The sequence below is a fragment of the Sturnira hondurensis genome, unplaced genomic scaffold (assembly GCF_014824575.4).
Source record: "Sturnira hondurensis isolate 20B ecotype Veracruz unplaced genomic scaffold, ASM1482457v3 Scaffold0014384, whole genome shotgun sequence".
Lineage (NCBI taxonomy): Eukaryota > Metazoa > Chordata > Mammalia > Chiroptera > Phyllostomidae > Sturnira > Sturnira hondurensis.
The window spans coordinates 19,657,967-19,683,813 of record NW_028087015.1 but is presented as its reverse complement, the minus strand read 5'-3'; the positions used below and the strand labels follow the sequence as shown (position 1 = coordinate 19,683,813).

Sequence of the window (25,847 nt, the reverse complement as noted above, 5' to 3'; positions counted from 1 at the left end):
TTGTGCACATTGCAAAATGACTGTCAGCACACAGTTACACATTTCTTACGAAGAGAATTTTTAAAATCTACTTTCTCAGCAGATCTCCAGCACACAAGACTACAGTGTTATCGCCTGTGGTCCCCACGCTGTATGTCACCTCCTCGTGACTTATTTTATAATGGAGCATCTGTTCCTTTGACTCCCCCTCCCCCCATGTTTTGTTACTCTTTGGTACCCTCCACGGTGAGGCATTTGTTTGAAACGCAGCATCCGGATGCATAGCCATCGTCCTGTCCGGCAGTGAGGGGAGCAGAACCGGCCCTTCCCCAGCACAGCCCCTTATTCCGTCACTCTCTCGTGGAACCTAAGCATTTGAGGGCCGATTACTTTTGCTAAGAATTAAGTAAGGTTTTCAGAAAATTGTTGGAGTTCGGGACAGCTGGGTGACTAGATAACGAAGCGTAAAACTTGTTCTGCCGTAGCCTGCGGCCATACTTCCCTCAACTTGAACAAATGCACGAATTTAGAAAACTGGTAAAATAAACTTGGAGAGATCAGATGAACTCCTGAAGTCACGAGACCTGAAAGTGACAGGATTCTGATCAGCCAGCATCATCCACTGGAGAAAATGACTCGGTAAAAAGGGGAAAGTTGACGAGGAGAGGAAAGCGTTCTGTGTATTGACAGGCAGACAGCAGAGCACTGAGCTTTTCCGGGCTGCCTTTGGGGTTGGTTCGCTTTAGGAGCTCACGTTCCACAAGAGCGGGTTTGACTCTGAATCCCCCCCAAAATTCGCACAGATGGCACAGCTTTTTGCCTCACTCAGTCTTCCCTCAGCTCTATCGACGATGGTGCGCCTCTTTATTTGATGCCCCAAATGGGCGTTGGAGTGGGGGCCACAGGTGCCAGGAAGCTGAGGGAAATGAGTGGGGAGAGAGAGACCATTTGAGTCATGGAGTTGAACTTCAACCAGTGTAAGTTCATGCGTGTTCCTTCCACGACTCAGCTGCTTAGCAACACTCTAGTCTTTGGGTGCTTTGTAAAAATTCTACAGTTAAGGAAATGTTAGCTCTTATCCAGCCGTTTCTGCCATGGTCTCCTGAGGAAGGACAATGAGTTATTATAGTTTAGCTGCATTGAAGATTTTTTCATTGGGATTAAGTGTAAGATTTTTTTACTTTATATTTTGAAATGTTTTGTTACATAAAATTTCACTTACATGCACGAGCAGGTGGAAGAATGTAGTGGGGTCCAGGTGCCCGGTGCCCAGCCATTAGTGGTTATCCCGTGTTTCACCCCTAACCTCCCTCACGTTCTGCCCACAAAGCAAGTCTCTGGCGTCACGTAACGTCATCTGTTAATATTTCCGTGTGCACTGGAAGATTAAAACTTTTTAACATACAGTCACAATATTATTGTAACATTTAAAAAATAACGATACAATTTCCCCGGTTGCCTTATGCTTGAAGGTGATGGTGTTCTTACTGGTTTGAGTGGGTCTGTTTCCTCACATCAGGAACCCAATAAGGTTTATAATTTTTTGTCTGTGGACCGATCTCTCAAGTCCCTTAATTTAATAATTTCCCCTCCATATTTTCTTTCCCATACTGTCTCTTACTGAAGATGATGTCTCATTTATCCAGCAGCTTCCATACCACATTTGTTGGTCACTGTGATTCTGATAACATCATCATCACACCCCCACCTCCAGGGAAGCTTTCTACAGATCCAAGCACCCAGCTCCCGCCTGCAGAGAGCTCCCCCCTGTGTCCACTGAATGTGTCCCAGGCTTCAGAACCATGGCTCTGCAGCCAGACCACAGCCCTACCCCTTCAACACACGGGGTGGCTGACCGAGTTTCCAGGTGGCCTGGTGGCTATTGCGGGATGGCCCGGTGTGGACAGTTTTACCTGGGGGCTATCATCCTGCCCTGAGGTCCTGCTGCCAGGAGCTTGGCTGGTCCCTCCCCATTGCTCGCTTACCCTGCCACTCAAAGAAGGCTTCCCAGACCACTCTGTAAAGTCACTTGGTGTTTAATATGTTATCTCAGTGAGTCTATAAGGTTGTACATTTATTTTTTTCTAACCAGTTAGACTGTTTAGTTTTGTGGATGTGAGAGAAATGTTTTACTGTGAACAGTTACACTATTTCAGCTGTTGAAGCAAGCCGGCTTTGTCCCTGAGATCCTGCATCGAGTGCAGTCATAGTGCCCTCTCTGGGCCAGTCCTAACTGGAGTTTTATCCTGATGTTGTTAACCCAGTCAGTCCACCAAGCTTAAGCCTGTAGTTTAGGGAGTGCTGGGTTGGTATTGAGATCCACAAACACCCCAGTCCTGCTCTTCACCCTAAAGCTCCCCACTGGAAATAATGTGCCTGTATATCGGGGTGATGGGAAGCTGTGATGAATAAGGAAAGACCTCTGGCCAGACTGGCCCCCTATTGGTGGTCCTTCCACTGAAGAACGGTGAGAAGAACCACAGGAAGGGCAGGTAGGCTGCAGTGAGGGCGGCTGCCCGAGCCTCCTGGGGCCTGAGCAGGCTGGGCCTCGTGTGGGCCAGTGTGAGAAGAGAGGCCCCTTCTTAGAGAAGTCAGGCATCTGGCTCTACCTAGAGGCCACAGTGGTCTTCATCATTTCTTAGAAACAGGCTGAAGTAGCCATCTGATCTTTCCGTTAGTTTCTGACTCAATCACCATTTGGTGAAAGTGCTTTTCTCACTTGTTGTTAAGAATTCTGTGTTCCTGATTTGCTTGGTGCTTCTCCCCCCACCCAACCCCCCAGAGAGATCATCGATAACACCAGCAAAGAGAACGGGATCGACATCATTATGGCCGATAGGACCTTCCACCTGATCGCCGAGTCCCCAGAAGATGCCAGGTGAGGTGCTGTGGCTATCGACCTCAGCGTCACTACACCCCCCTCTTGCGCAGGTCTGCGCATCACCCAGACCACCGCTTACCCGCTGGCTCGGAAGAGATTTTTGTTGATTTCTTAGTTGGGTGGTTGAAGGGCTCTGAGTCGTAAGAAATTGATGTCCTTGTGCCCTGGGGCATCCTCTGTGGGGCAGATCTGTCCATGGACCAGACGTAGTTCAGGATTTCCAGCTTCAAGTGCCACCTGCTGGCCCGCTGCCACCCCTGCTCAGGCCTGCATTGTCTGTCATGCATGGTGTATGTAAACTGTGCAGCTGACACACAGCTGAAAGCCCACTCTCCAGAAGCTTCTGAGCTTTGAAAGGGAACAGCAGGTGTTTGCTGAAGGATTGCGAAGGCAGGAGCATTAAGCACTGGCTCTTTAAACCCATCAGATGCTGGGACATTTGGGGAGGTGTTTCAGGTCTTACTGTTGAATTCGATCAGATAGAACAATGGTTAACGTTTAGAGAACATACGTTATTTCGGGCCACCTTCTAAAGTTCTTCCCTCTGCTTCAAGTCTCTGTAGGGTTGTGTGGGTGGTCCCTGTCACCCAATTCTGAGCTCTGCCAGAGAACACTTCCCAGTTCATGAGAGGGACATCCTTCGGCCTATATTCTTCCCTTTTCTGCTCAGAAATCTTCAGAATTTTCTAGTGAGTTCCCAGGGCCTTTTGTTACCCCTGCCCTCTGAATGTTAGAGTGGACACAGTACCATAGTAAGCAGCACTGAGGGCAAAGATAACTGTTCTTCCCATGGGAACAGCCTGTAGCCCTGCTGAGGTCCACAAACTGGGAAAACAAGCCAACCTGGCATCACAGCCCCATCGTTCTGCCTGTGACGCCTAGAGATGACCTGTGGCTCGCTCTCTCGCGCGCGCTCTCTCTCTCTCTCTCTCTCTCTCTCTTTGTGGTCCAAGAACCGCCTACCACTTTTTAGTTGAATTACAGGCTCAGCATTTGGCAGCTGCCCTGTGTGTTTTGTGCCATATGAACCTGCTAAATTTAACATCTGGAATATTTTAGCCAAGGACTTTTTCCTCTGACAAGTGGAGAACACACTTTTTAAAATTCCTTTTCAGATTCCAGGTTACTCTCTGCAGATTGAAAGTGCAGCAGGCGCGCGTGTGTGTGTGCGTGTGTGTGTGTGTGCGTGTGTGTGTGTGTGTGTGTGTGTTGCATGCACAAGGTGGCCTACATCTTGCATGTATATGATCTTAGTGTTTAAGTGGGAATAATTTTGAGCTTCCACAGAAAGCAGTGACTAAAGTCTTGCCTTTAGGTTAACCAGAGTTAATGAAGCAAGTTCATGTTAGAAGTTCCCCTTGTCTCCACCAGCGTCTGTGTGTGTTGAGTATTTTCAAGCCCTAGGTGATATTTTTCTCCTTCGGGAATGATAGGCAATGGATTTTAGAGCTTTGCTATAAATAATTCACATGGCTTATTTCTACATATAGGTTTCCTTGTTTACTTAAATACTCACACGTATTAAGGACTTTCTCCTCTGCCTTACTTGGTAGGGGTGTGTATATATAGTCTCCCTGCTCCCCATAAGAGTTATGGGGAGTGTAATTATGTTGTGTTGGTTTCGGGTGTGCAGCACAGTGGTTAGGCAGTCGTACACTTTACAAAGTCCCCCCAGTATTATTTCTAGAACTACCAGCCCCCTACAGGAGGGGGATATCCTGGCATCTCTCACGTTTTATAGTTGCTTAATAAACGATGGATGGATGGATGGATGGACAGATGAATATTCAGAATCATTTTCTTTGAGCATGTATTGGGTTCCTAGTTATATCATGACTTTTGCTGTGCTTGACTTTTCTGGGGTTGACATGTTTTCAGTTCTCTGATCAAAATAAGTTTCCATTTTCTACTTCAATTATTTTCTATTTCTAGCTCTCCTGTGGTTTTATTCACTTTAGACATATTTCCAGGTGGTTGAAAACCTCATCCTGGGAATGACTAGGGAAAGCAGGCTTCCAGTGGCCTTTCTGAGAAGGCACTAATATATTGTTGGCCTTTTTATCTTGCAGTTTACTTTTCAAACATGAAAAGGCACTTGAATGCCCCCTCCTAGTTTTTAGGGGGGTTGGATTTTTTTTTAGGGGAAGGGAGGGAGAAAGGGAGAAAGAAACATCAGTGTGTGATTGCCTCCCATGTGGCCCCCACTAGAGACCTGGCCCGCAACCCAGGCATGTGCCCTGACTGGGAATCGAACTGGCAATCCCTCAGTTCGCAGCCCACACTCAATCCACTGAGCTACACCAGCCAGGGCCCCCCTAGTTTTAAGTAGTACCTTTGGGTCAGTGTTTTGGGTAGAACTGAGGGTTTCATTTCTCCTGCCAGTTTCTTCAGGAGCTCACTGTCCTTATAACATGTCTATAAAGGTCTGTGGACTTGGAGAAAAGATCTTCAAATGATCTGAAATCGTCACAGATGGCACTTAAAGTACTTCGGCTGTTTCTTTTAACTTTGCTCCATGCTAGTGGGAAACCCACATTCACCCCCGAAGTGCAGGCAAAGTAAAAGCCAAGTGGGTCCGAGAAAAGGTCATTTTCCTCGTGGAGAAGGGCATTCCTGCCTGGCCAGTCTAGAGGTTGTCCGCTGCTGACGGTCACTCTCTCCTTCCCACAGCCAGTGGTTCAGCGTGCTGAGCCAAGTGCATGCGTCCACGGACCAGGAGATTCGGGAGATGCACGATGAGCAGGCAAACCCGCAGAATGCCGTGGTGCGTGAGCATTGGGTGGGGGAGGGCAGGGAGCGGAAAATGTCTAAATGATCTAAAGAGAAAAGCAGGAATGTTTTGCTTTAAAAATCATACAGAAAAACAGAATGATAGAAGTAGTAGTAGGTTCCAATTCTCCTGCTCCAAACTATCACAAGATTTTTTAAAAGTTCAAATTTTTGCCAAATCATGGGAGCACATTACACTTTTCTTTAAAGGACGTAGGGAATTCTAAATTGTGTTCTGTCTCCACTTTATCCAAGACACACATACAGAGCCATAAAAGTTGTATTTTAGAAATAAAGTTTTATTTTCTCATAAGAAAGATAACACCAAGTAAAGTTTCTTAGCAGACAGAATAAGTATGAAATGTAATGACGGATCATTGTTTAAATTAAAACATTGGTACTATTGAAGAAAGTCCGGAAACACTCCTCACTGAAGGTGCTTTAGGAAGAAGAGAGAAAGATTAATTCACAGTTGTTTAAATGAGTGGACTGCAGGTTCTGCCCGGCCTGGACTCTGTCTGTATTCACTGGACACCTTTCTTGGGCAACTTGTTTTGCAGTGGCCACAAAAGGAGCCCTTTGGCTTGCCTGTTGAGAGGGCCGTGATATGGGGGCATTAAGATAATGCGCACTGTACTTGAACGACTCTCTCATGCTCTCGGCTTCTGCTCCATTCCAGGGCACTTTGGACGTCGGGTTGATTGATTCCGTGTGCGCCTCGGACAGCCCCGACAGGTGAGCTCTGGTGTGACTCCAAGCAATAGGTACCTGCGTGCGCTCACAGCTCCCCCTGCCTCTGGGCCACTTTCTTCTTTCCTGGGCTGTGAAGAGTCTCTCGGCCACGTATCTCCCCACCCCTCCCCCCCACCCCAGGTCAACCTCAGCTACTCACAGTTGTCCATTGTGGTGCCCAGTTTTTAAACCATCTGGGACTTTTTCTCTCCAGCTCTCTTTGGAGTCCTGGAGAAAATGGTAGAAACCTAATTTAGACAGTTAAAAATAAATAAATAAAAAGCACATGTCACTGAAGTAGTCTTTACTTGGATACAGCACAAATTCGGGATTCATGCAGGATGAAAATGCCTGTTCGGGGGAAAAAGAATATTCTAGCACAGTATTCCAGAAAGGGTGCAGTTCCCCTTCCTAGTAACGAACTGTAGAAATGTTCCCTAGAAATAGAGTCGTTCCCCCCTTTCTAAATTGAATAATGAATTCAAAGATTTTGATCACAGTTTATATATACAGTTTTAATTCATTAAATCATATGCATTTATTTTTCTTCTACTTCATCTGTGCCCTTAAAGCAGCATGCTTTGGGGTTGTTTGTTTTTTTGTTTTGGAAAGCAAATTATCTTCAGAGACAGACAGTCTAAGAAGTCCTTGTCCCCAGTGACCTTTTTCTTCATTATCTCTTTTCTCTGCTGCTTGTGAATTCTGAGTAAGGATCACATTGGCTCCCACCTTCACTAACAGCTTGCTTGACAAGGCGACTAGAAATGCACTCAAATAGAATGCGACCGGACAACAGCATTAGAGTTTTGGAGGCATCACACTGTTGACAAAGGCTCCTCAGGACCACAGGTCCTGTGTTTGTGGCAGTCACCCTGCGCCTTCTTAGACCTGGCCTGGGGACCTTTAACACGTGTGTGTGAGGTCAGTATCAAGGCCCAGATTCTTACTCTGATGGTCGTGTTCCTGCCTCATCTGTGTCTATCTTTTCTTCTGACCCTTCACCCCATCAGCCTCGGCGTGCGATGAACCACGCTTACAAATTTCCATCTCTGCTCAGACTTGCTTTTCCTCAACTGCCCACCTTTCTTCGGTCCCAACTAGAGGAAAATCTTTATTTTTTTAGGAGCATCTGTCTTTTTATATCTATGAACTACATTTTTGTCAGCCTTTTTTTTTTTTTGAACTTTTGCTGCACTTAACTACAGTGAACTTAAAGAGATTGTTCGTTCACTAGCTTAGCTGGTTAGAAGAGTTAATATGAGCAAAGGCCTATGAGAGGCTCAGGACATTGAGGGAAAGAACGTAAATTTCCATTATTATGTTACCACTCACTGGGAAATGAGCCCTTGTTCGTTTGCTTTGAAACATGGGCCCAGCTGGCTTTTTGTACCAGGTATAATCAAGTGCCCAAGACATTCCATTCACACCTGTTTACTGATCTTCTATTACTGGTGTCTGACATTTCATTACCGACCCACGAAATATTAATCCAAGGCAGCGCACCCAGAGGCAGAAAGAAATTTACTTTGGAGAGGCATCCCATTAAAAAATTTCCCCCACAGTCACCTTATTTTGCCTTCCCAGAAACGAGTTTCATCTGGAAAGTTTTGCATGAAGAAATGTTTCCCCTTTCAGGGCCTTCAGAATGTGTCACTCTGAGTTTAAACGTTAATGATGCAAAAAAAATAAATCCTGCAGAAATGAGCAAGGTTTGCCATCCTTACCGTAAAATACAAATAAGTACGGCTGTTTTTATCCTCGTGGTCCACGAGCCCCAGAGCAAGGCACTCAGCCTGGGTTCAGACAGAGGTGATGCTCCCAGTTGGAGCTAAGAGGCTCTGCTTCCTTCTCGCCCTGTTGCTCAGGCCCAATTCCTTCGTGATCATCACGGCCAACCGGGTTCTCCACTGCAACGCTGACACGCCGGAGGAGATGCATCACTGGATCACACTGCTGCAGAGATCCAAGGGCGACACCAGGGTGGAGGGCCAGGAGTTCATCGTGAGAGGTGACTGTCATCCACGCTTTCCTTTTTCACGGAGTCCTGTTTTCATTGGGTCTGCAAAGTTCCCCTTTTGAGCAGCTTTTCCCAAGTCATTTTGACTCGGGTTGCCAAAAATATGAAATAAGAAATGATTGCGTCATTTCTAGCAAATCCGTAGGAGTACAGCCCATGCAAATTCTTATTTGGTGTTAAGTGTTTCTCTTCATAATTTTCGATGTATGTGTTAATCTTCCTTCTAGGCTGGTTGCACAAAGAAGTCAAGAACAGCCCGAAGATGTCTTCACTGAAGCTGAAAAAGCGGTGGTTTGTGCTCACCCACAATTCCCTGGATTACTACAAGAGCTCGGAGAAGAACGCTCTGAAACTGGGCACCCTGGTCCTCAATAGCCTCTGCTCAGTCGTCCCTCCCGATGAGAAGGTGTTCAAAGAGACAGGTAACCAGGGCCAGAGGCGCACATCAAATCCGTTCTGGGTCTGCAGCAGCAGAGGGCTGAGAGTCCTACCAAGAGGGTGCACTTTTTTCCTCAAAAAGTCTTTTCTGGTCAATTTTCCTTCTGAGGCTGCCTGTGGTTAACTGTAGGAACAGTTGGTGGTTAAGCCATAGCAGCGATTTTCAACTGGTATGCTGCAAGAAATTTTAAAACATGTGATATCTAACTGTTTAGTCAGGGGCACAGACCTCTCTTCCCTTAGATGTCAGATTAAACAGTGACAATAGCCAACACAACTAGTCATCGGGGTGAATGAGCCAGAATCATACATTTTTTTATTTTGTCAGATTGGCAGAAGATAACCTATTTTTTGTGTGTTGCAGAATTTTAGTAACTAATTTACTAAAATTGAGGAAGAGAAAGCTGTAAGATGAAAAAGGTTAGAAGTCACTGAACCATACTGGAGATCTGATTTATTGAGTTGTAAAAAGAGTCTTCCAAAGCCAAAATCATGTAAACACACGAAGGTCATCCTAAGGAAGCGAAGCTTAATTTTTATATGCTTTTCTTTTATTTTTTTTATCATTGTACCATGAGTCATAATGCAACCCCCAAAAGATAAATCTTGTCAGTGAACATAACTTAAATAAAATAGTGTATAAGCTTATGTTCTTTTTCCTTTCAGTATTATAAAAAATGTTTCTAGATTTATTTTGATATTTGTTGCTGGTTGTGATTTTGTGCTTTTTTAAAATATAGCTCTTCCATTCAGAAATGTCTGTGTATGTTTAATACTCTTGCAAATTGCAGCTCGTTTTGAGCAGACTGCTTATTTAGCATAGGGTCTTCAGCGGAGAGCGTAAGGGAGGAGGAGAAAGAGAAAGCTGTGGGCAGCGTTTTCACTCTATTCCCAGCACCTCGAAAGGGACTTTAGTTTATGCCTATTTTCCTTCCAGAGGAAATGGTACAGTGTATACAGTTAATTCCAGGCTTACTATTTTATGTTTGCCATCCTCCCTACACTGTCGACTCCTCGTGTCTTTTGGACACCTAGATGCCCAGTGCAGAGCAGGGCAGGTGTGTGTGTGAATTCAGCAAGTATTTATTGAGCTCGGTCACTAACGGGACTCAGCTGGAGATGACGCAGGCTCCTAATGGTGCTGGAGTCCTGAGACTCAGGTACAGGAGTAGCTCATTTGGTCACCGAGCCTGAGCTGACTCACGCAGGATGCGTCTGTTGCAGGCTACTGGAACGTCACCGTGTACGGGCGCAAACACTGTTATCGGCTCTACACCAAGCTGCTCAATGAGGCCACCAGGTGGTCCAGTGCCATTCAAAACGTGACCGACACCAAGGCCCCCATCGACACCCCCACCCAGCAGCTGATTCAGGACATCAAGGTAAGCTGGATCCGAGCTCGCCCGGGTGGTTCATGGTAGCTCGCAGATTCTCACCCTTGCAGCATCGAAGCCTCAGCATTACTCAAGCTCCGTTGTTATCCTGTAATCAAAACTAACGCCTGGTAAATTTTTTGTTTGCATACCCCTGCTTTTAGGAATCTAAGTGTGAGATTTTGGGCAAAATTTTACGCTAAAATATTTTATCTCTAGGGAAGTGTTTGATGCTGCTGCTGAGGCAGACCTGATTGCTGGGCTCTGTAAGCAGAGGGACGATGGGCGTGGTTTGGGGTGAGGTCCCGCATCACAAGGACGTGCCACGAATTGTGATGGGGATGACGTGCTGTGCCAAAGATCAGCCTCACCTCTGCATTGTCTAGACCTAGGACTAACACAGGAATTCTACTCTAAACTATGTGCAGTTTCTAGACCGCACAGGCGGCTTCACAGAGAGCCTAGATTGGCCTGGAAGACTCGGAATCTGTCTCAGGGGCCTCCAGACTCACAAATCTCCTGTCTCAGGACCAACACTGACCGTGTTAAAGTGTGATTTCCTGTTTACAAAGATGAGTCGCTCAGTGGTGTGTGTGTTGAGTGAATGAACACACAAGTAAACGGTCATGCACAAATTGCGCCCTCATTTACCAGAAAGGAAAACAGACATGAGAAAATATGTGGGTTCCATTGCTCACCTAGCTGGCTGGTCCTTAATGCAGAACGAGGGCAAAGGAATTACGTTTGCTGCTGTTCCTCCACGTCCCCCACACAGACAGATTCCCAGTACAAAGGAAAGAGCTGGAGATGATTCCAGAACAACGGTGAGGCAGGTGTTCACAGGTGGTGGGCATCAAAAGGACTTAGCTAATTGGGTCCAGGAGGCAAATTCCACCTTTGCAGACCTGGGAGGGGGTCTTACATGTCAGTAGTGTGGCATTTCCCACCAAATTCAAGGTGGCCTTTTGATGCTAAGATTACATGTTTTCAGGGTGTTTGAAGCCAAATTTCACCAAGTGAGTTGTTCTCCGAGACTTTGCAGAGCTTCCATGAACCCAGGATGCTGAATACTAATAATTTTATTTCTAGGCTTTTGAGCCAAGTGAAAAATGCATGTATCAGCTGAGCTTTGTTTTCTGTGCTGTATCTGTTCTAACTTACATGCTCTAATTAATCTAAAATTAGACATTTAAAAAGTAATAGAATTTTCTAAATATTAAAAAGTTATTTTTAAGAAAATAGACATGTTACCGTAGTTAGACCCATACATTGTTAAGTAGTTAAAGTATTTTCCCTATTTTTACTTTTATTGAAAAAGTTTCATAGTGGAAATGAAATTACCAGGATACAGTGATTCATTGCCTCTGCAATTCGTCTGTTTACTTAAAGCTACAAAAGCAACTAACTTTCACATCCCATATCAATATTTTAGGAACATAAATATATGATGAATTTCTTTGCGGATCTCTTAGATTTTAGGAATGAAAGAGAAGACAGGCACATGAAAAATAGCCTCACTCTACCTGTAGCTTTCAGGTATAGAGAGAATACAGAAGACAAAACTAGCAAATGCATTTTAAATGATTATATAGGTAAAGGTATGTGGCTTGGCTAAATGATTGATGGCTAAATAATTAGGAAGAGCTTTAAATATATGCATGAGAAACAGAAAGAGCTATGTAAGAACATATATTGTTATTTGTGTTCAGATCCAGATTGTGGGTCTCTTTGTGCCTGAAATTATTAATGCTGGGTTTCCACTATCCTTCCTAAGTTTGTTGGATGGTTTAGACTTTTGAAAAATAGTCATGTGTGGAAGACAGATGCATATATGTTTTTTTACCATCCGGGCACTTGCTTTCTATAATGGCTCCTTTATTTTCAAGGAGAACTGCCTGAACTTGGACGTGGTGGAGCAGATTTACAAGCGGAACCCCATCCTCCGCCACACCCACCACCCACTGCACTCCCCGCTCCTGCCCCTGCCCTACGGGGACATCAATCTGAACCGTAAGTCCCCAGTTCTGCCCAGACTCGAGACACTGGTTTTGTTCTCCTTGTTTACTCTTCAGCTCTGGTGTGTTACCATCTGTTGCCTGTGGTGATGCAAGGGTTGCTGTGCTAAAAAAAAAAAAAAAAAACCCACAAAATTTTAAAGGAAGTCAGAACATGCCAGTATACCTGTGTACTCAGAGTCGCCTTCACACCCTAGAGAACAGATCCTGAACAGTCGTGGATTCCGATTATGGGACCAGATGGCAATGGGCCAGCATTTAAGTAAGAGTTTTGTGTGCTAAATAGTTGACCGCCATAACAAAACAGTGAATTACCTAAAGTTTTAAATTACGTAACACAACTTGACCCCTGTGTTTGGACGGCTGTTTCCAGCTGACTCAGAAGCACAGGGACCATGGTGGACACTGGGTCATGAGGTCGCTGTCTGTCCCCATTCCTATCTTACCTGCTGCGCATAGTCACCTTTGACCCCCTGTGTGGCTTGTGTCGGTTTGCTTTTCCTAGTGCTCAAGGACAAAGGCTACACCACCCTCCAGGATGAGGCCATCAAGATCTTCAACTCCCTCCAGCAGCTGGAGTCCATGTCGGACCCCATCCCCATAATCCAGGGCATCCTGCAGACGGGGCACGACCTGCGCCCTCTGCGCGACGAGCTGTACTGCCAGCTCGTCAAGCAGACCAACAAGGTGCCGCAGCCGGGCAGCGCGGGCAACCTGTGCAGCTGGCAGATCCTCACCTGCCTGAGCTGCACCTTCCTGCCGAGTCGGGGGATCCTCAAGTACCTCAAGTTCCACCTGAAAAGGTGCGGGCTGGAGACAAATATCGAATGCTTTCACTTACACGTGGAATCTGAAAAACAAAACAAACGACCCAACAGAGACAGACCCAGACACAGAGAACAAACTGACGTTTGCCAGAGAGTAGGGGGTGGGCGTGCCGAGCACCAAAGGCGAAGGGATTGAGAGGTACAGATTGGTAGCTACGGAATAGCCCTGGGCTGCAGAGAGCAGCGTAGGGAAGGTAGTCAATGATACTGTAATGGGGCCAGGGAGGCATCAGGCTAATGGCAGGAGTGGGTGGAGGAGATCGCTTCGTAAGGTGCAGAGATGGCTGATCGCTGTGCTGCGCACCTGAAACTAATTTAATGTCGATATGCACTGTAATTAAAGATTTGCATATAAAGTTTTTAAGTAAAGAAAAGATATGAGATGGCCCAGGCAGAGAGGGCCCACAGGTGGTGCGGTGGACTGTCCTTTGGATAAGGAGACCTGGACTGTGAGGCACCCACTGCGGGCCAGGCGTTTTCCTCTCTGAGCCACATGAGGCTGCCTCAGGGACAGGTCACTTTCCCTGAAAGTGTTTTTAGTGCACAGGCCATTGGATGCATTTAATTACTGCAACTGAGCATATGTAGAAACACCCCCAAACTTACTTATTCCAGGTAAAATAGTAGTAGAAACAGTGTGATTCAGATTCTGATTAAGTATGGGAAAACCATTTTTATAAGATAGCAAAAGGCAGGGCTCTTTCAAGCAAAAGAGTAACATGGAGGGGAAAGTTGCTGCAAGCAAGCATTGGCCTTTGTTTCTTTGTTTGTTGGAGTTTGCATGTGAATGGGGCCCCTGCTGGGAGGGGGCTGGTGTGGGCTCCACTCACCACTGGGTGCCTATCCCCAACGTTTGTGCCAGCCAGCCGTCCTCATGCCAGCAATGACAGTTTGGTGTTTGTCTCCTAGGATACGAGAACAGTTTCCAGCAACCGAGATGGAAAAATACGCCCTCTTCATTTACGAATCTCTTAAGAAAACCAAATGCAGAGAGTTTGTGCCTTCCCGAGATGAAATAGAAGCTCTGATCCACAGACAGGAAATGACGTCCATGGTATACTGCCACGGCGGAGGCTCCTGCAAGATTACCATTAACTCCCACACCACGGCCGGCGAGGTGAGAGAGCAGCGGGTGCCGCCTTCTGTCTGGTGCCCATGCCTATGTGCTTAAGTCCAGGGCAGTTGTGCACCATTAAATCTGCTCTCACGCCCAGTTATTATTTGCACAGTACAGCTGCGCAGTAAACACAGACGCAAACATAGCCTGCATCCACCAAAATGTATAAAGAGATGAAAATATATAGTAAAGATGAGTAGACACCAAATCAAAGTTGTGCCAAAGCACCCGAGACGATCCCAGTCCTGCCAATCTGAGAAGCAGTTGAGTGTCTCGTCGAGTCCGCAGCCCTGACTCAGGCTGCCTCCTACGACAGGGCTGTCGCAGTGAGAGGTGTTGAAGGTGTTTAGATTAGCTACACATTATCTGGAATGTTGGGTCAGGTAAGGGCCTTTTTCAGAGTTTGAACTTAGTATTTCTAAAACCCACTAGCAAAAAGGAATAGAGTGATTAAAAACAGAAAACTTCTTGTGTGGAAGAAACATTGGTAGAAGTCAGTGTTGTTTCTTGGAGTTCATGAATTTATTAGATAAAACTCAGGGCTTCAGATTTCATGCACTTTTCCTCCTTGTATGGGCTCATAAGACACTGGCCCAACACCTGTGATCTTTTTGGCAAGAAAGAGATAAAACTGGTTTCAAGAGAGTGAAAGAGAAACAACACACCTCTGAAGTTGTGGGTGACCACACACGACAATTAGAAGGCCGTTTAGACCTTCGCTTTGTGGATGAAGGTCTTCAGATGAAGACACATCCTGGAACCATGTGGTCCAACCACAGGTCTGGGAGCTGAAGACCTCATGGTGTGTCTTGCAGGTGGTGGAGAAGCTGATCAGAGGGCTGGCCATGGAGGACAGCAGGAACATGTTCGCCTTGTTTGAGTCCAACGGACACGTGGACAAAGCCATCGAGAGCCGGACCATCGTAGCTGATGTGCTAGCCAAGTTTGAAAAGTAAGTTCCTTCTCTCTGAAGTGCCGGCGGACTAAGGAAAAGCAATTAAGAGCTGGAGTTGAGGATTTGAACTCCCAGTGTTCAGCTTCTGTGTGTGCATCAGACTTTTATTTTACCTGTGTTGAGGCTTAGTTACTATTTTATCTCTGCTGGCTGACCTTTGGATTCCTAGATAAAGCCACTGTCTCAGATACAATTCAGTGTGTCATCTTCCCTTTACCCCATTCTCTCATTCCCCTGATGACCTCATTACCCAGGGATTTCCTGATGTGTAGGTGCTCACGTGTCCATTAGCTTTGAAGTGGGGTTAGGACTCGCCGCCAACTCAGAAGCGCTTTCTCTCTGCTGGAACCCTGATTTGACTTGTGACTCTTGTATCCCCTCAGTAGCACAAAAGATGTTCCTGCTCAGAGTAAAACCAGCCTCCAAAGGATTCATGTTAATTTTTATAAATATTGTGGTTTATTGAGGGTTGGGAATTAGAGAAATAGCCTTTGCTTCTTTTCTTTCTATAGAGTCGGCATAATGCTTGGCTAGTGCTAATTAGGCTGGGGCACTGGGGAAATACTTGTTAGCACGTTTTAATTGGAGGCTGCCTGTTGGTTGTGTTAAAGTGGGACCTGAGAAAAGCCTGGCTTCTACCTCCGGTTAAATGACATTCCCGAAGGGACTCTGAGAAGCCTCATCCTGGCCCTGTCTCCTCGCTCCCTCCATCCCCATCTCCACCCAGTAGGTTATCTGAGCTCGCACAGAGAGTCCGTCCAGAGAGTAAGCCACACAAAGTCGACTCCCCGGGGGGCACCAAAGACCCACCTCGTTTTGCTGTCTGAGCATCTCTTGGCTTCTCTCTGTAGGCTGGCTGCCGCCTCAGAGGTGGGCGACCTGCCCTGGAAGTTCTACTTCAAGCTCTACTGCTTCCTGGACACAGACAACGTGCCAAAAGACAGCGTGGAATTTGCGTTTATGTTTGAACAGGTAAAAGGAACTTTTGGAAACAGATTCCTTTCTCAGAGAGAGGGGGTAAAACCCATTAATCTCCCCTGTCCGCCAACTGCTAGTCCTTAGAAAGTACGCCCGGCAATCATTTCCCAGCACGGGCAGGGTCAGCTGCTTGTGCTATTTGTAGAGTAAAATTCATGCACCTTGTGTTGGAACTCCTGTGCTGGGAACTGTACTGGTTGGGCAGAGACAGAAATAAGGAGTAAAGCGTGCACATTAGATGGTATCCATGCTGGGGAGAAAAGTCTCGAAACGGGGGCCAGAGTACCATTTTTAGGAAAGGTGACGTCGGGGAGAATTCCTGATGAAGGAAGGGAGGGAGACAGGCGGGCATCCGTGTCTGCCCCTAAAGCTGGTGACCACCCTCTTTCAGGCCCATGAAGCCGTCATCCACGGCCACTACCCAGCCCCTGAAGAAAACCTCCAGGTGCTCGCGGCCCTGCGGCTGCAGTACCTGCAGGGGGACCACTCGCTGCACACAGCCGTCCCACCCCTCGAAGAGGTCTACTCCCTGCAGAGACTCAAGGCCCGCATCAGCCAGTCCACCAAAACCTTCGCCCCGTGTGAGCGGCTGGAGAGGAGGCGGACCAGCTTCCTGGAGGGGACACTGAGGCGGAGCTTACGGACGGGCTCCACGGTTCGGCAGAAGGCCGAGGAAGAACAGATGCTGGACATGTGGATCAAGGAAGAAGTCTCCTCCGCTCGAGCCAGTATCATCGACAAGTGGAAGAAATTTCAGGGAATGAGCCAGGAACAGGCCATGGCCAAGTACATGGCCTTGATCAAGGAGTGGCCTGGTTATGGGTCAACGCTCTTTGACGTGGAGGTGAGAACCAGCTGCTGCTCATCGTAGGCAGGCAGGCTGCTGCTTCAGGGACCGCCTTGGGTCCAAGAACATAAATCAGGGCCACCGTGGCCGGGCTCATAGGAAGGGGGGATGCGACCGAGCGCTGCTGGTTTGCCCTCATTTGTTAGTGCCTTCCAAACTTTGCCCTTAGCACACCCACCCACCGGAGCCTGTTTTCTTTTTTCTAGCAAATACTTTTTTAATACTAGGAGAGAGTGAAAAATTAGGGTGTCCGCTATTTTGAAATAACCTCTCTTATGGAAATTATAGATCCAATAAAAAGTGCTGTTAAAAATCTGCACTTAAAACATTTTTTAAAAATTCTAGTACTATGCACACAAAATTAGAAGAAACTTTGGATATACTTCGATTTTACATTATTTTCTTTCCATGGTTATTTTTAGGGAAGAATTTCTGTTTCAGAATTGGAATTTAGCCATTAATATCAACCTGTGTAGATGTATACCTTTTTCACTTCTGTTAAAGTAGGTCATTCTTGAAAGAAAATCTTACTAGTGGTTTAGATCCAGGCTTGGCCAACTGCAGTGGGGGCCAGAGTGCCTGCCTCTTTTTTATGTGAAGTTTTATTGGAGCGTGGCAGCGTTCATTCCTGTGTTTCTCCTCCGGCTACATTTGAATTCAAGTGGCAGAACTAACCAGCACACGGCCCACAAGCCTAAATAAGATATTTACTGCCTTATCCCTTAACATAAGCTTACTATCCCCCAGTCTAGGTGAGCTTCCGTTTTTCATACCACAATTATTTATCCTGTATCTGAGGTCCTTTAAATGGGGCTCTATAAAAATCTAAATGTTGATTTTTGTATTCCAAGATCCCTTTGTGGCTTCTCCCTGGGTGCTGTCCTCGGTTCATTTAGTTGGTTGATTCAGTTGTGCTGGTTTTCGTGTATGAATTAGATGCTTGGTCCAAGTGCCTCGTCTTGGCCTCACCAATGTGTCTCCCCCCCCCGCCCCATTCGTCCTGGTTCGGATCAGGCCTGCGTTACCCCTGCATCAGGGCTCTTCCCTCCAGGGATCTGGGCAAGAAAGTCTGTCATTAAACCAGCAGGATCAGGTCACTGCTGCTCCCTGTCAAAAGACACATTGTTCACGAGGAACCAGAATTGCTCAGCACTGAGCAACATAAAGCCTTTTCCTCTGTGGTTCCAGATTTTGTATCTGAAGGATAGTCATCAGAGGATTGGAGGCTAAACTCACGCTGGAAGAGCAGACCTGACTCAGGCGCTTGGTTTGCCTCAGGGTCATGGTCAGGTTCCTCAGCTCGTTCACATGACCCTCAGGGTGGTGATGTCCGGAGTCAGAGCGAGGTGCTGGGATTTGCCAATTACGGGACAGCCAAAGAGATACCATGTCTCACAGTTCAGGTCCCTGGAATGGATGTGTACTGAATGTGTTCGGTGTCCCGTGCAGACTGCTTGCCGGAAAGCCTGTGTTTTCTGGGTTCTGGGCTTCCAGTTGCTTCCGTGTCTAACCCTCACGCTGACTCTTGCCCACCAGTGCAAGGAAGGCGGCTTTCCCCAGGACCTCTGGTTGGGCGTCAGCGCAGATGCCGTCTCTGTCTACAAGCGTGGGGAGGGGAGACCGTTGGAAGTCTTCCAGTACGAGCACATCCTCTCATTCGGGGCCCCCCTGGCAAACACGTACAAGATCGTGGTGGATGAGCGGGAGTTGCTCTTTGAAACCAGTGAGGTAAGAGGCGAACTGTGGCCTTACACAAACAAACAGAAAAACAACATGCCATTTCCTGATGCCTTTGACCAAGAAATTTTATTGGAACGATTTGCATTAAGGTGTGAGACGGTAACAGTATGACGGTCCCTAACCAGCACCAGGTTCCTCAGAGGCTGAAATCTGATAATCCCGAATTTCTTCTGTATACCTCTGCAACAGAGAAATATGGTCTCCTTATATCAGGGTCTTCTTACCCATGGAGGAAAGGAGAAGAAAGGAACGATATAGGTGTTCAAGGCGAAGTACGTGGTTTGGCTCTCCAGCCTTGTGAAAAGTAGTAGATGGCCCTGGCAGTGAGTAGCCACAGTGAGACTCCGATTTGCAGTGCCCGTAGCGTGAGCCCGGGATGCTGGGCAGAGCTGATTCTGGCTCACAAAAAATCACCCCCCCCCAAAAAAAACCTTAAATATGTATGCTGTCTACCCCAAAGCTTAAAGCGTAATAGTAATGGTGATAATACCAGAAGCCTATTGAGGGAGCAGCTTGCAAGCAGAGGTGGGGGATGGAAATGAATGCCCAGTGCCCATCTGGCTCTAGGTACTGGAGAGGAGGGGGTAGGGGGGCAACTTGAGATGGGCAGCGGTGGGGACCATTGACTAGAGTGTCTCAGGTGCCAGGCTGCTGGGTTTGATTAACACCAATAGGACAGCCTGGAACTGCTCTGGGATCTTTGTGCGGGATGTAAGGACGGTGTGTTTGCAAACAGTGATTTGGGGTGGGATTGGCAGGAAACGGGACCGATAAGTGGAAGCCAGTTAGGATGTCTTCGGGGTCCAGACCAGCCATGGGAAGTGATGGACCAAAGGAGATACAGGAGCTGATTCAGGATTGGAGCTGGCCCGGAGCAGAACTAGCCATCTGCCACTCTGCCCGTTCCTTAGACGCTTGGTACTGTTTTCCTAGTTGCATCGTGGGGAGTTGGCTAAAACTATACGACCCGGTCTTTAACAGCTGTGATTGTGGGCTCTGTCATTTACCCTTATTTTAAGTGGGGGGAGAAACCCCAGGCCTAGTGACACCAAATATAGTGTCATTGGGTGTTCTGCTTAATGTGCAGTCTTGACAATTTCATGTTAAACGTGAAAGAACCACTAGGTGGTGCACACTGTATTTGGAAAAGCCACAGTTCCCCCTTCCTTCTGACTTGGAATAAATACAAAGCAGGTAAGCTTTTGGCTTCACACAGAACTGGAGCTGTGGATTTGCATGGCAGGCTGGTGGCTTTTGCTGGGACGACATGTAGTCATGAGGCTAAGCCCAGTGTCCCGGCAGAGACTGACCGTGTGCCGATTCTGCTTCCCTGGCAGGTGGTGGATGTGGCCAAGCTCATGAAGGCCTACATCAGCATGATTGTGAAGAAGCGCTACAGCACCTCGCGCTCCGTCAGCAGCCAGGGGAGCTCCAGGTGAACACGGGAGTGAGTCACGTGTCTTCAGTCCCTGACGGCGCCCACCTCTGGCCTCCACCAGCTCCCGCCTGCAGAGCGGGAAGCAGAGCTGCCCAGGCTCTCTGGAAGCCTCCCGAGGGGAGGTGTCTCCGAGGGACCTTTTGCCCTGTCCACTTCAGTGCTCGTGTATTAAGCTCTCAACCTTAACCCAGTTTCAAAGCTTTACTACTCTTAGAGGACACATGCCTTAAAAAGAGAGAGAAGAAAAAAAATCCACGCTGCCGCCAAAGCAGCCAGAAGTGCCTTAACTTGTGGAACCAACACTAGTGGACCTTAATGTGCTACTGAAGGGAAATGCTCCCCCCGCCTTGTTGGGGAGACCGACTGAGCTTGGAAGGGGGACTTTGTCCATCAATTATGCACTAACCTCCCCGCCTGATTCCCCGATATGGCGGGAAGGTGAGGGAGTGGGGAGGGGACAGAGGGAGCGCAAGGGGACAGTGTATTTTAGTCGGAGTGCTGCTGGCAGCCTTCCTCACAGACATGTATTAACTTTTATTCTGTTTCATCTTTTAAGTATATGTGCTTGCCTGTGCATGCATGTGTTCATAAACTCATCACTTTAATCATTGTTTCCAGAGTATTAAAAGCAAAGGGAAAAAGGAAGTGCAATGGTGTAAACAATCTGTCTGTATATTTTAATAGTTCAGAGTTATAGTCTCCAGTTGTTGCTTTATAAAGTGGTGATATTAACAAACCAGAATCCTGGGTTTTCTTCTTGCTGTGTTTCGGAAGCCACATTTGGACTCAGTTTTGTTTTACATGTAGCAGAGTCTGCGTTCTGTGTCTGCTGTATTATAAACAGATACGCAGCCTACGAATAACTGTATTTATAAACCACTTTTAAACAGCTCGCTCCGGGGCTGTGTTTAGAACTATATGAAGTCATTTTGGAGTCTTTAGTTTCTAAAAGATTTAAGTTAAAAATGTTTCTTTGAAGGTCAGCTTTTATCGCTCCAGGTAGTTTACAACATAATCATGTTGAACGTCGGGGGGCAAATGCTGTGCTCCCCAAAGGCGAAACAGGCGAATCTTTAAAGGACCCTGAGGTTAAATGCTGAGTCTCTAATAAAGTACACGCATTTTAGCCCAAGTTTATAATGGTGGTCTAAAAAAGGCACCTGTAAATAAATCGGCATTTGTGACCAGGAGAAACGTAATCTGGTCTCGGAATTCTATTTTCATAGGGAAAAGTTGTGAAGACTTAGGCCAACTTAAGTCTACCCACAGAGGAAAAAATGCCTTACCCCTTACTGACAGCCATGTGAAGTCATTGTTTGTTGGCTCAAAGAAAGTCTGACAATAAAAAATACTAGCGAATACGCAGTGTGGTTTCTTTATCAGGTTGCTCAGTTTATATGGGGTTTTGTTTTTGTTGGTTTGGGGTTTTAATGCGTTGGGCTTCGGGGGGTCCCAGCGGTGCGTGTCATGTCCGTGGTTGCTGGACTGGAAATAGGCAGGTGCTGTGGCTGCTCTCCAAGGCCCAGAGCACGGCTCCAAGAGGCCGAAAAGGTAAAAGACCGGGTCCGATGAAGTCACAGAAATCGGAGACTTGAAAAGCAGTTTCCTGTCGCCCAGCCCCAAAATGTGCCCGAGGGCAAATCATGATCCCATGACCTGATTGCAGCCGCGATCACTGTGGAGCAGAAGACAGGGCAGGCCATTTTGCCACCGAGCTACCCGAAAAACCAGCTGGGCAATGGGGTGTCGTCCCCTGCAGAGGCCCCTCAGCCAGACTGGGGGAGTGAGCAGCACCAGTTCCCCAGATGTCCCTTTCTCTTTCTGCTGTGCCCCGGAATATCCTTTCCCCTGCCCCAGGGACTGCAAAGTAACCTGAAGGCAGGGGCTGCTGAGCACCTGTGGCCTAAAGGGACCAGGAGCAGAGTGAGTGTGGCTCAGATGTTTTGTTCCTGTCTTGGTTCTTTCAGGCCCGGAGAGAAATTGGCAGGCATGCCTTTCCACTGCTCACCTTTCAGGGTTTCCTCTGACTTCTTGTACCCCAAAAGGCCACATACACCCCCAATTACATATGAGAAAGTAGGCAAAAAAGACAACGTGACTCAACTCAGGCGGTTCAGCAGCACCAAGACTAGAACCTAGGTCTGCACACAGGCCTTGACATGTCAAGAGCTTTGTTTTGTTTTCATCTTTAATTTGGAAATAATTATAGATTCGGAGGAATTGCAAAAGAATATTCAGGGGAGTCCGTATACCCTCCACATGGTCTCCCCAATGGTAGTGTCGTGGCATAACCATAGAACATTAGTAGCACAGCTAAGAAACACACACTGAGCTTCCTCCGTCCACAGAATGACCACAAGGTTTGTACACACTCGTCTCTGTGTTTTTAATAGGTTGGGACACGATCGGTGGAGTCATTTCAGTGTGTGCTTATTACAGAGAAAGGTGCAATGTGAAGGGCGGCATCACTGCAGACACTTGCACAACCTAGCTGTGTTTTCATTTTAATTCTTTTTAAAATTTATTTATCTATAGAGGGGAAGGGAAGGAGAGAAACATCAATGTATGGTTGCCTCTCACGTGTCTCCTGCTGGGAACTGGCCTGCAACCCAGGCACCTGCCCTGACAGGGAATCGACCATGATCTTTTGGTTTGCAGACCCGCACTCAATCCACTGAGCTACACCAGCCAGGGCTTCGTTTTAATTCTTTTGGAGAATACACGTAAGTGGGTTTTTAAAACAAATGGTTGAAACACAGTTATTTTCCCTTCCAATCGTGGCTCCCTGCTTACCCAGTTTTCTTCCCCAGAAATGGCTACTTTCACCCTTTACTTGACTATGGTTCCCGGAAATATTTCAAGCACGTACTCACATACGCGTCACCACTACATTCTCTTTTAAGAAAACACGACAGCGTAAATCCCCTCGCACCTTGCTCTTCCCCAGAATGATATATTAGATAGGACTCCATCTCCTACCTTAGAATTGCCTTCTTTTTGTATACAGTGTCCTAAACAGCTCTGGGCGGGGAAGGCCACTTAATTTTTCTCTCAAGTATAGTTTAGAAAACTAAGACAAACACTTCAATTTATGTTTTACTTAACACATTGTTGAGGTCCTACATGTGGTATATATATGCTATATGTATTGTGTAGATATGCTGTAGTAAATTCTGTATTAGCTCATGCATTGGGATCTTTGATAAATTTTAGAAATATGTGTTGGTATAAAAATAAGTACTTTAGAGAATATGAATGTTAATCCTCACTCACCAAAAGCTTAATATCTAATAGGGGACACACTATCCATAAAAACTAAGTTTAACTAGTACATCCATACATGTTCCATACAATTGATCACGGAAGCATGGTACACTGGAAAATATTGGTCCCGGATTCCAGGTTGGGCATTACCAGTTCTGAAATACATAATTCTACACCTTTCAGGGTCAGCAAACTGAAGCTCAGAGGCCAAATCTGTCCCTCCTCCTGCTTCTGTACGAACAGATCTCCACCTGTTCACACAGATCTCTACCTGTGACATACGTGTTTCCTATGGGCGCATTTGCCCTCCAGGAGCAGAAGTGACTAGGTGTGACAGAGATGCCCTGCAAAGCTGAAAATACTCTCTAGCACTTTATAAAAGTTTGCAGGCCTGTTACAAGTAACTGGAAGTATAACATTTGCTTTATAGCCAAATATCAGCTATAGTTAGAATTTTGATTCCATGTGTTATATATGGTGCTAGGGATATAGTAGTCCCCAATTTTGAAATGGTTGCTGTATTTCTTGTCCACTATTTTGAGTGGCTTCCCTGATTTTTCTCCCTCCCTCCCTCCCTGCATTTCCTTATCCGCACAGGCTGGCTCAGCATCACCTCTGATCATTCTACCTAATCAGTCAGAAAATTGATCAGAGCCTCTGCAGAACGACCTTTCCTCCACATGCCCCAGAAACCCAGCGTGGAGCCTGCCTGGCGCATTGCAGGGACTCGGCTGAGTCAGAAAGAGCAAACAGGTCACAGACAGTCCCAGCTCAAGAAGTTCATTACGGTGCTCAGACCAAAGCAGATGAGACTGCTCAACGCCCACACAAGGTGACACAGCAAGAGTCAAATGAGTTTCAGGAAGTGGTGATCCAGGTCCCCGCAGCAGGTAGGTCTGTGTGACTGGGGTGGCCGGGGGAGGGCAGGGGTGAAGGGAGCTGGTCTGGCAACGTGGCAGGGGAGAAGGAGTTCCTTGGGGAGGAAGAGTGCCAGCGCAGGTGTGGAGGCGGCCATGGCACGCAGCAGGCGTCAGGGCAAGGCTCTGAAGCTGTGCTCCAGGTCTGTGGCCTTGGCCCCAGATAGCATCTTCGTTGATCTCACATGTGTCCAACTTTGTGCCCCCCCGACCACTCCCTCTGCCCCCCAAAAGTGCTTTCTCCACAGATCAGAAGTCCAAAGGGATCTTTATAAAACACAAATCAAAATACATGTCTCCCCTACTCAGAACTATTACTTTCTCACCAAAATAAGAAGTCTCTGCTGCAACACCCTGTGTTTTCTGCCCACCTACCTCTGTCTGGTCTCGTGCCCCTCTACCCGGCTCCTCCTTCAGCCGCACTGGCTGTGACTCAACAGCACGTCTCTGGGCCAGGCTCTCATTGTATCTCCATCTGATCAGCCCACAGAAAAGGTGTCTGCTGCCCAGCGGTGAAGAAGGTAACCGATGTTTGCTGGAGAAACTCTGTGCCTGTATTGAAGCAGATGAGAGCTGCAATTCCTAGCCACCTGGAGCTCCGGCAGCGGATGCACGGGTAAGTATTCATCACAGGCTCCCCAGGGGAAAATGGTCCTGTTTTGTGGTGTTTGCGGATTTGCAGTGTCAGTGTTCCCATCATCGCCAGTTTCAACTCCAAGGACACGTCACTGTGTGACGACGGACTGTATAGCAGACTTGTAACGAGATGGGTGGTTGCACCCCCAAAAGCTGGTAGGAGCCTGGCCCTGCACACCACTGAAATGTGACATCAAAAAATAATTTTTCAGTCAAAATGTCATCTCATTCAGAAGAAAATAGCTTAAGTAAAACAAAAATCAGAAGTAAAAAAGACACATAGCTTTAAGTACTTTTTGAGTGGGGGGAAGTTAGGTGGGAAAATTAAAGAAGTTTTTCAAAGTATATAATCTATTCCTATTTTTAGTTTTCCCAGGGACCTTTGTTTTCTCTTTCAAGTAATAACAGGATTACAGCTGATTTGCAGTTTCAGACATAAACAGGGTCTGTTACCCCTGAGACATCCAGATGTTTGCTTGGTGGGAACCAGTGGCCTGATTAGAGTCCTCCTCAGTCCTCGTGACCTGCCAGAAAGGAAAATGAGTAATTCCTACAACTTGACTCTCTTGGGGAAATTGTTCTCTATAAGTTTACTTTGTAACTTGACATTGACATTTAATAGGTCTATTGATTAGAGATAACCCCAAGGATCAGCACCAACCATAATATAACTTCATTGACTTTAATTTACTAAATATTTACTAAATTCTTGCTGTTTAGATTTAAAAAAAAATCTCAGTGGGATTTGCAAAGGAAGCACAAGAACTGTTCTAAGTAGCTCAGGGTAAAAGATGTAAATACATGAAACAAGAAGTTGATGGTAGCAAAGGAAGAGTGCGTGGACCATCTGCATCCATGCTTACAGGGTCCAGAGGGCAAGCTTGCAAGGAGGAGCGTTTTCAAAGAATATTGCACCCCAAAATG

General features: G+C 46.7%; 1 protein-coding gene across 3 annotated transcripts in view; it reads left to right on the top strand.

Moving 5' to 3' along the window:
* Positions 1-21,467, top strand: part of MYO10 (myosin X) — a 195,067-nt gene extending 173,600 nt beyond the window's left edge. For all 3 annotated transcript variants that reach the window (XM_037063038.1, XM_037063037.1, XM_037063036.1), the window contains exons 28-41: positions 2,762-2,857; positions 5,531-5,624; positions 6,309-6,364; positions 8,227-8,369; positions 8,606-8,800; positions 10,041-10,198; positions 12,076-12,199; positions 12,710-13,007; positions 13,941-14,148; positions 14,964-15,100; positions 15,955-16,075; positions 16,473-16,925; positions 18,465-18,656; positions 20,006-21,467. In XM_037063038.1, coding sequence (XP_036918933.1) covers positions 2,762-2,857; positions 5,531-5,624; positions 6,309-6,364; positions 8,227-8,369; positions 8,606-8,800; positions 10,041-10,198; positions 12,076-12,199; positions 12,710-13,007; positions 13,941-14,148; positions 14,964-15,100; positions 15,955-16,075; positions 16,473-16,925; positions 18,465-18,656; positions 20,006-20,107 — 2,377 coding nt within the window. In that variant the 3' untranslated portion in view covers positions 20,108-21,467. The remainder of the gene's footprint in view (positions 1-2,761; positions 2,858-5,530; positions 5,625-6,308; positions 6,365-8,226; positions 8,370-8,605; positions 8,801-10,040; positions 10,199-12,075; positions 12,200-12,709; positions 13,008-13,940; positions 14,149-14,963; positions 15,101-15,954; positions 16,076-16,472; positions 16,926-18,464; positions 18,657-20,005) is intronic.
* Positions 21,468-25,847: the final 4,380 nt, after the last annotated feature.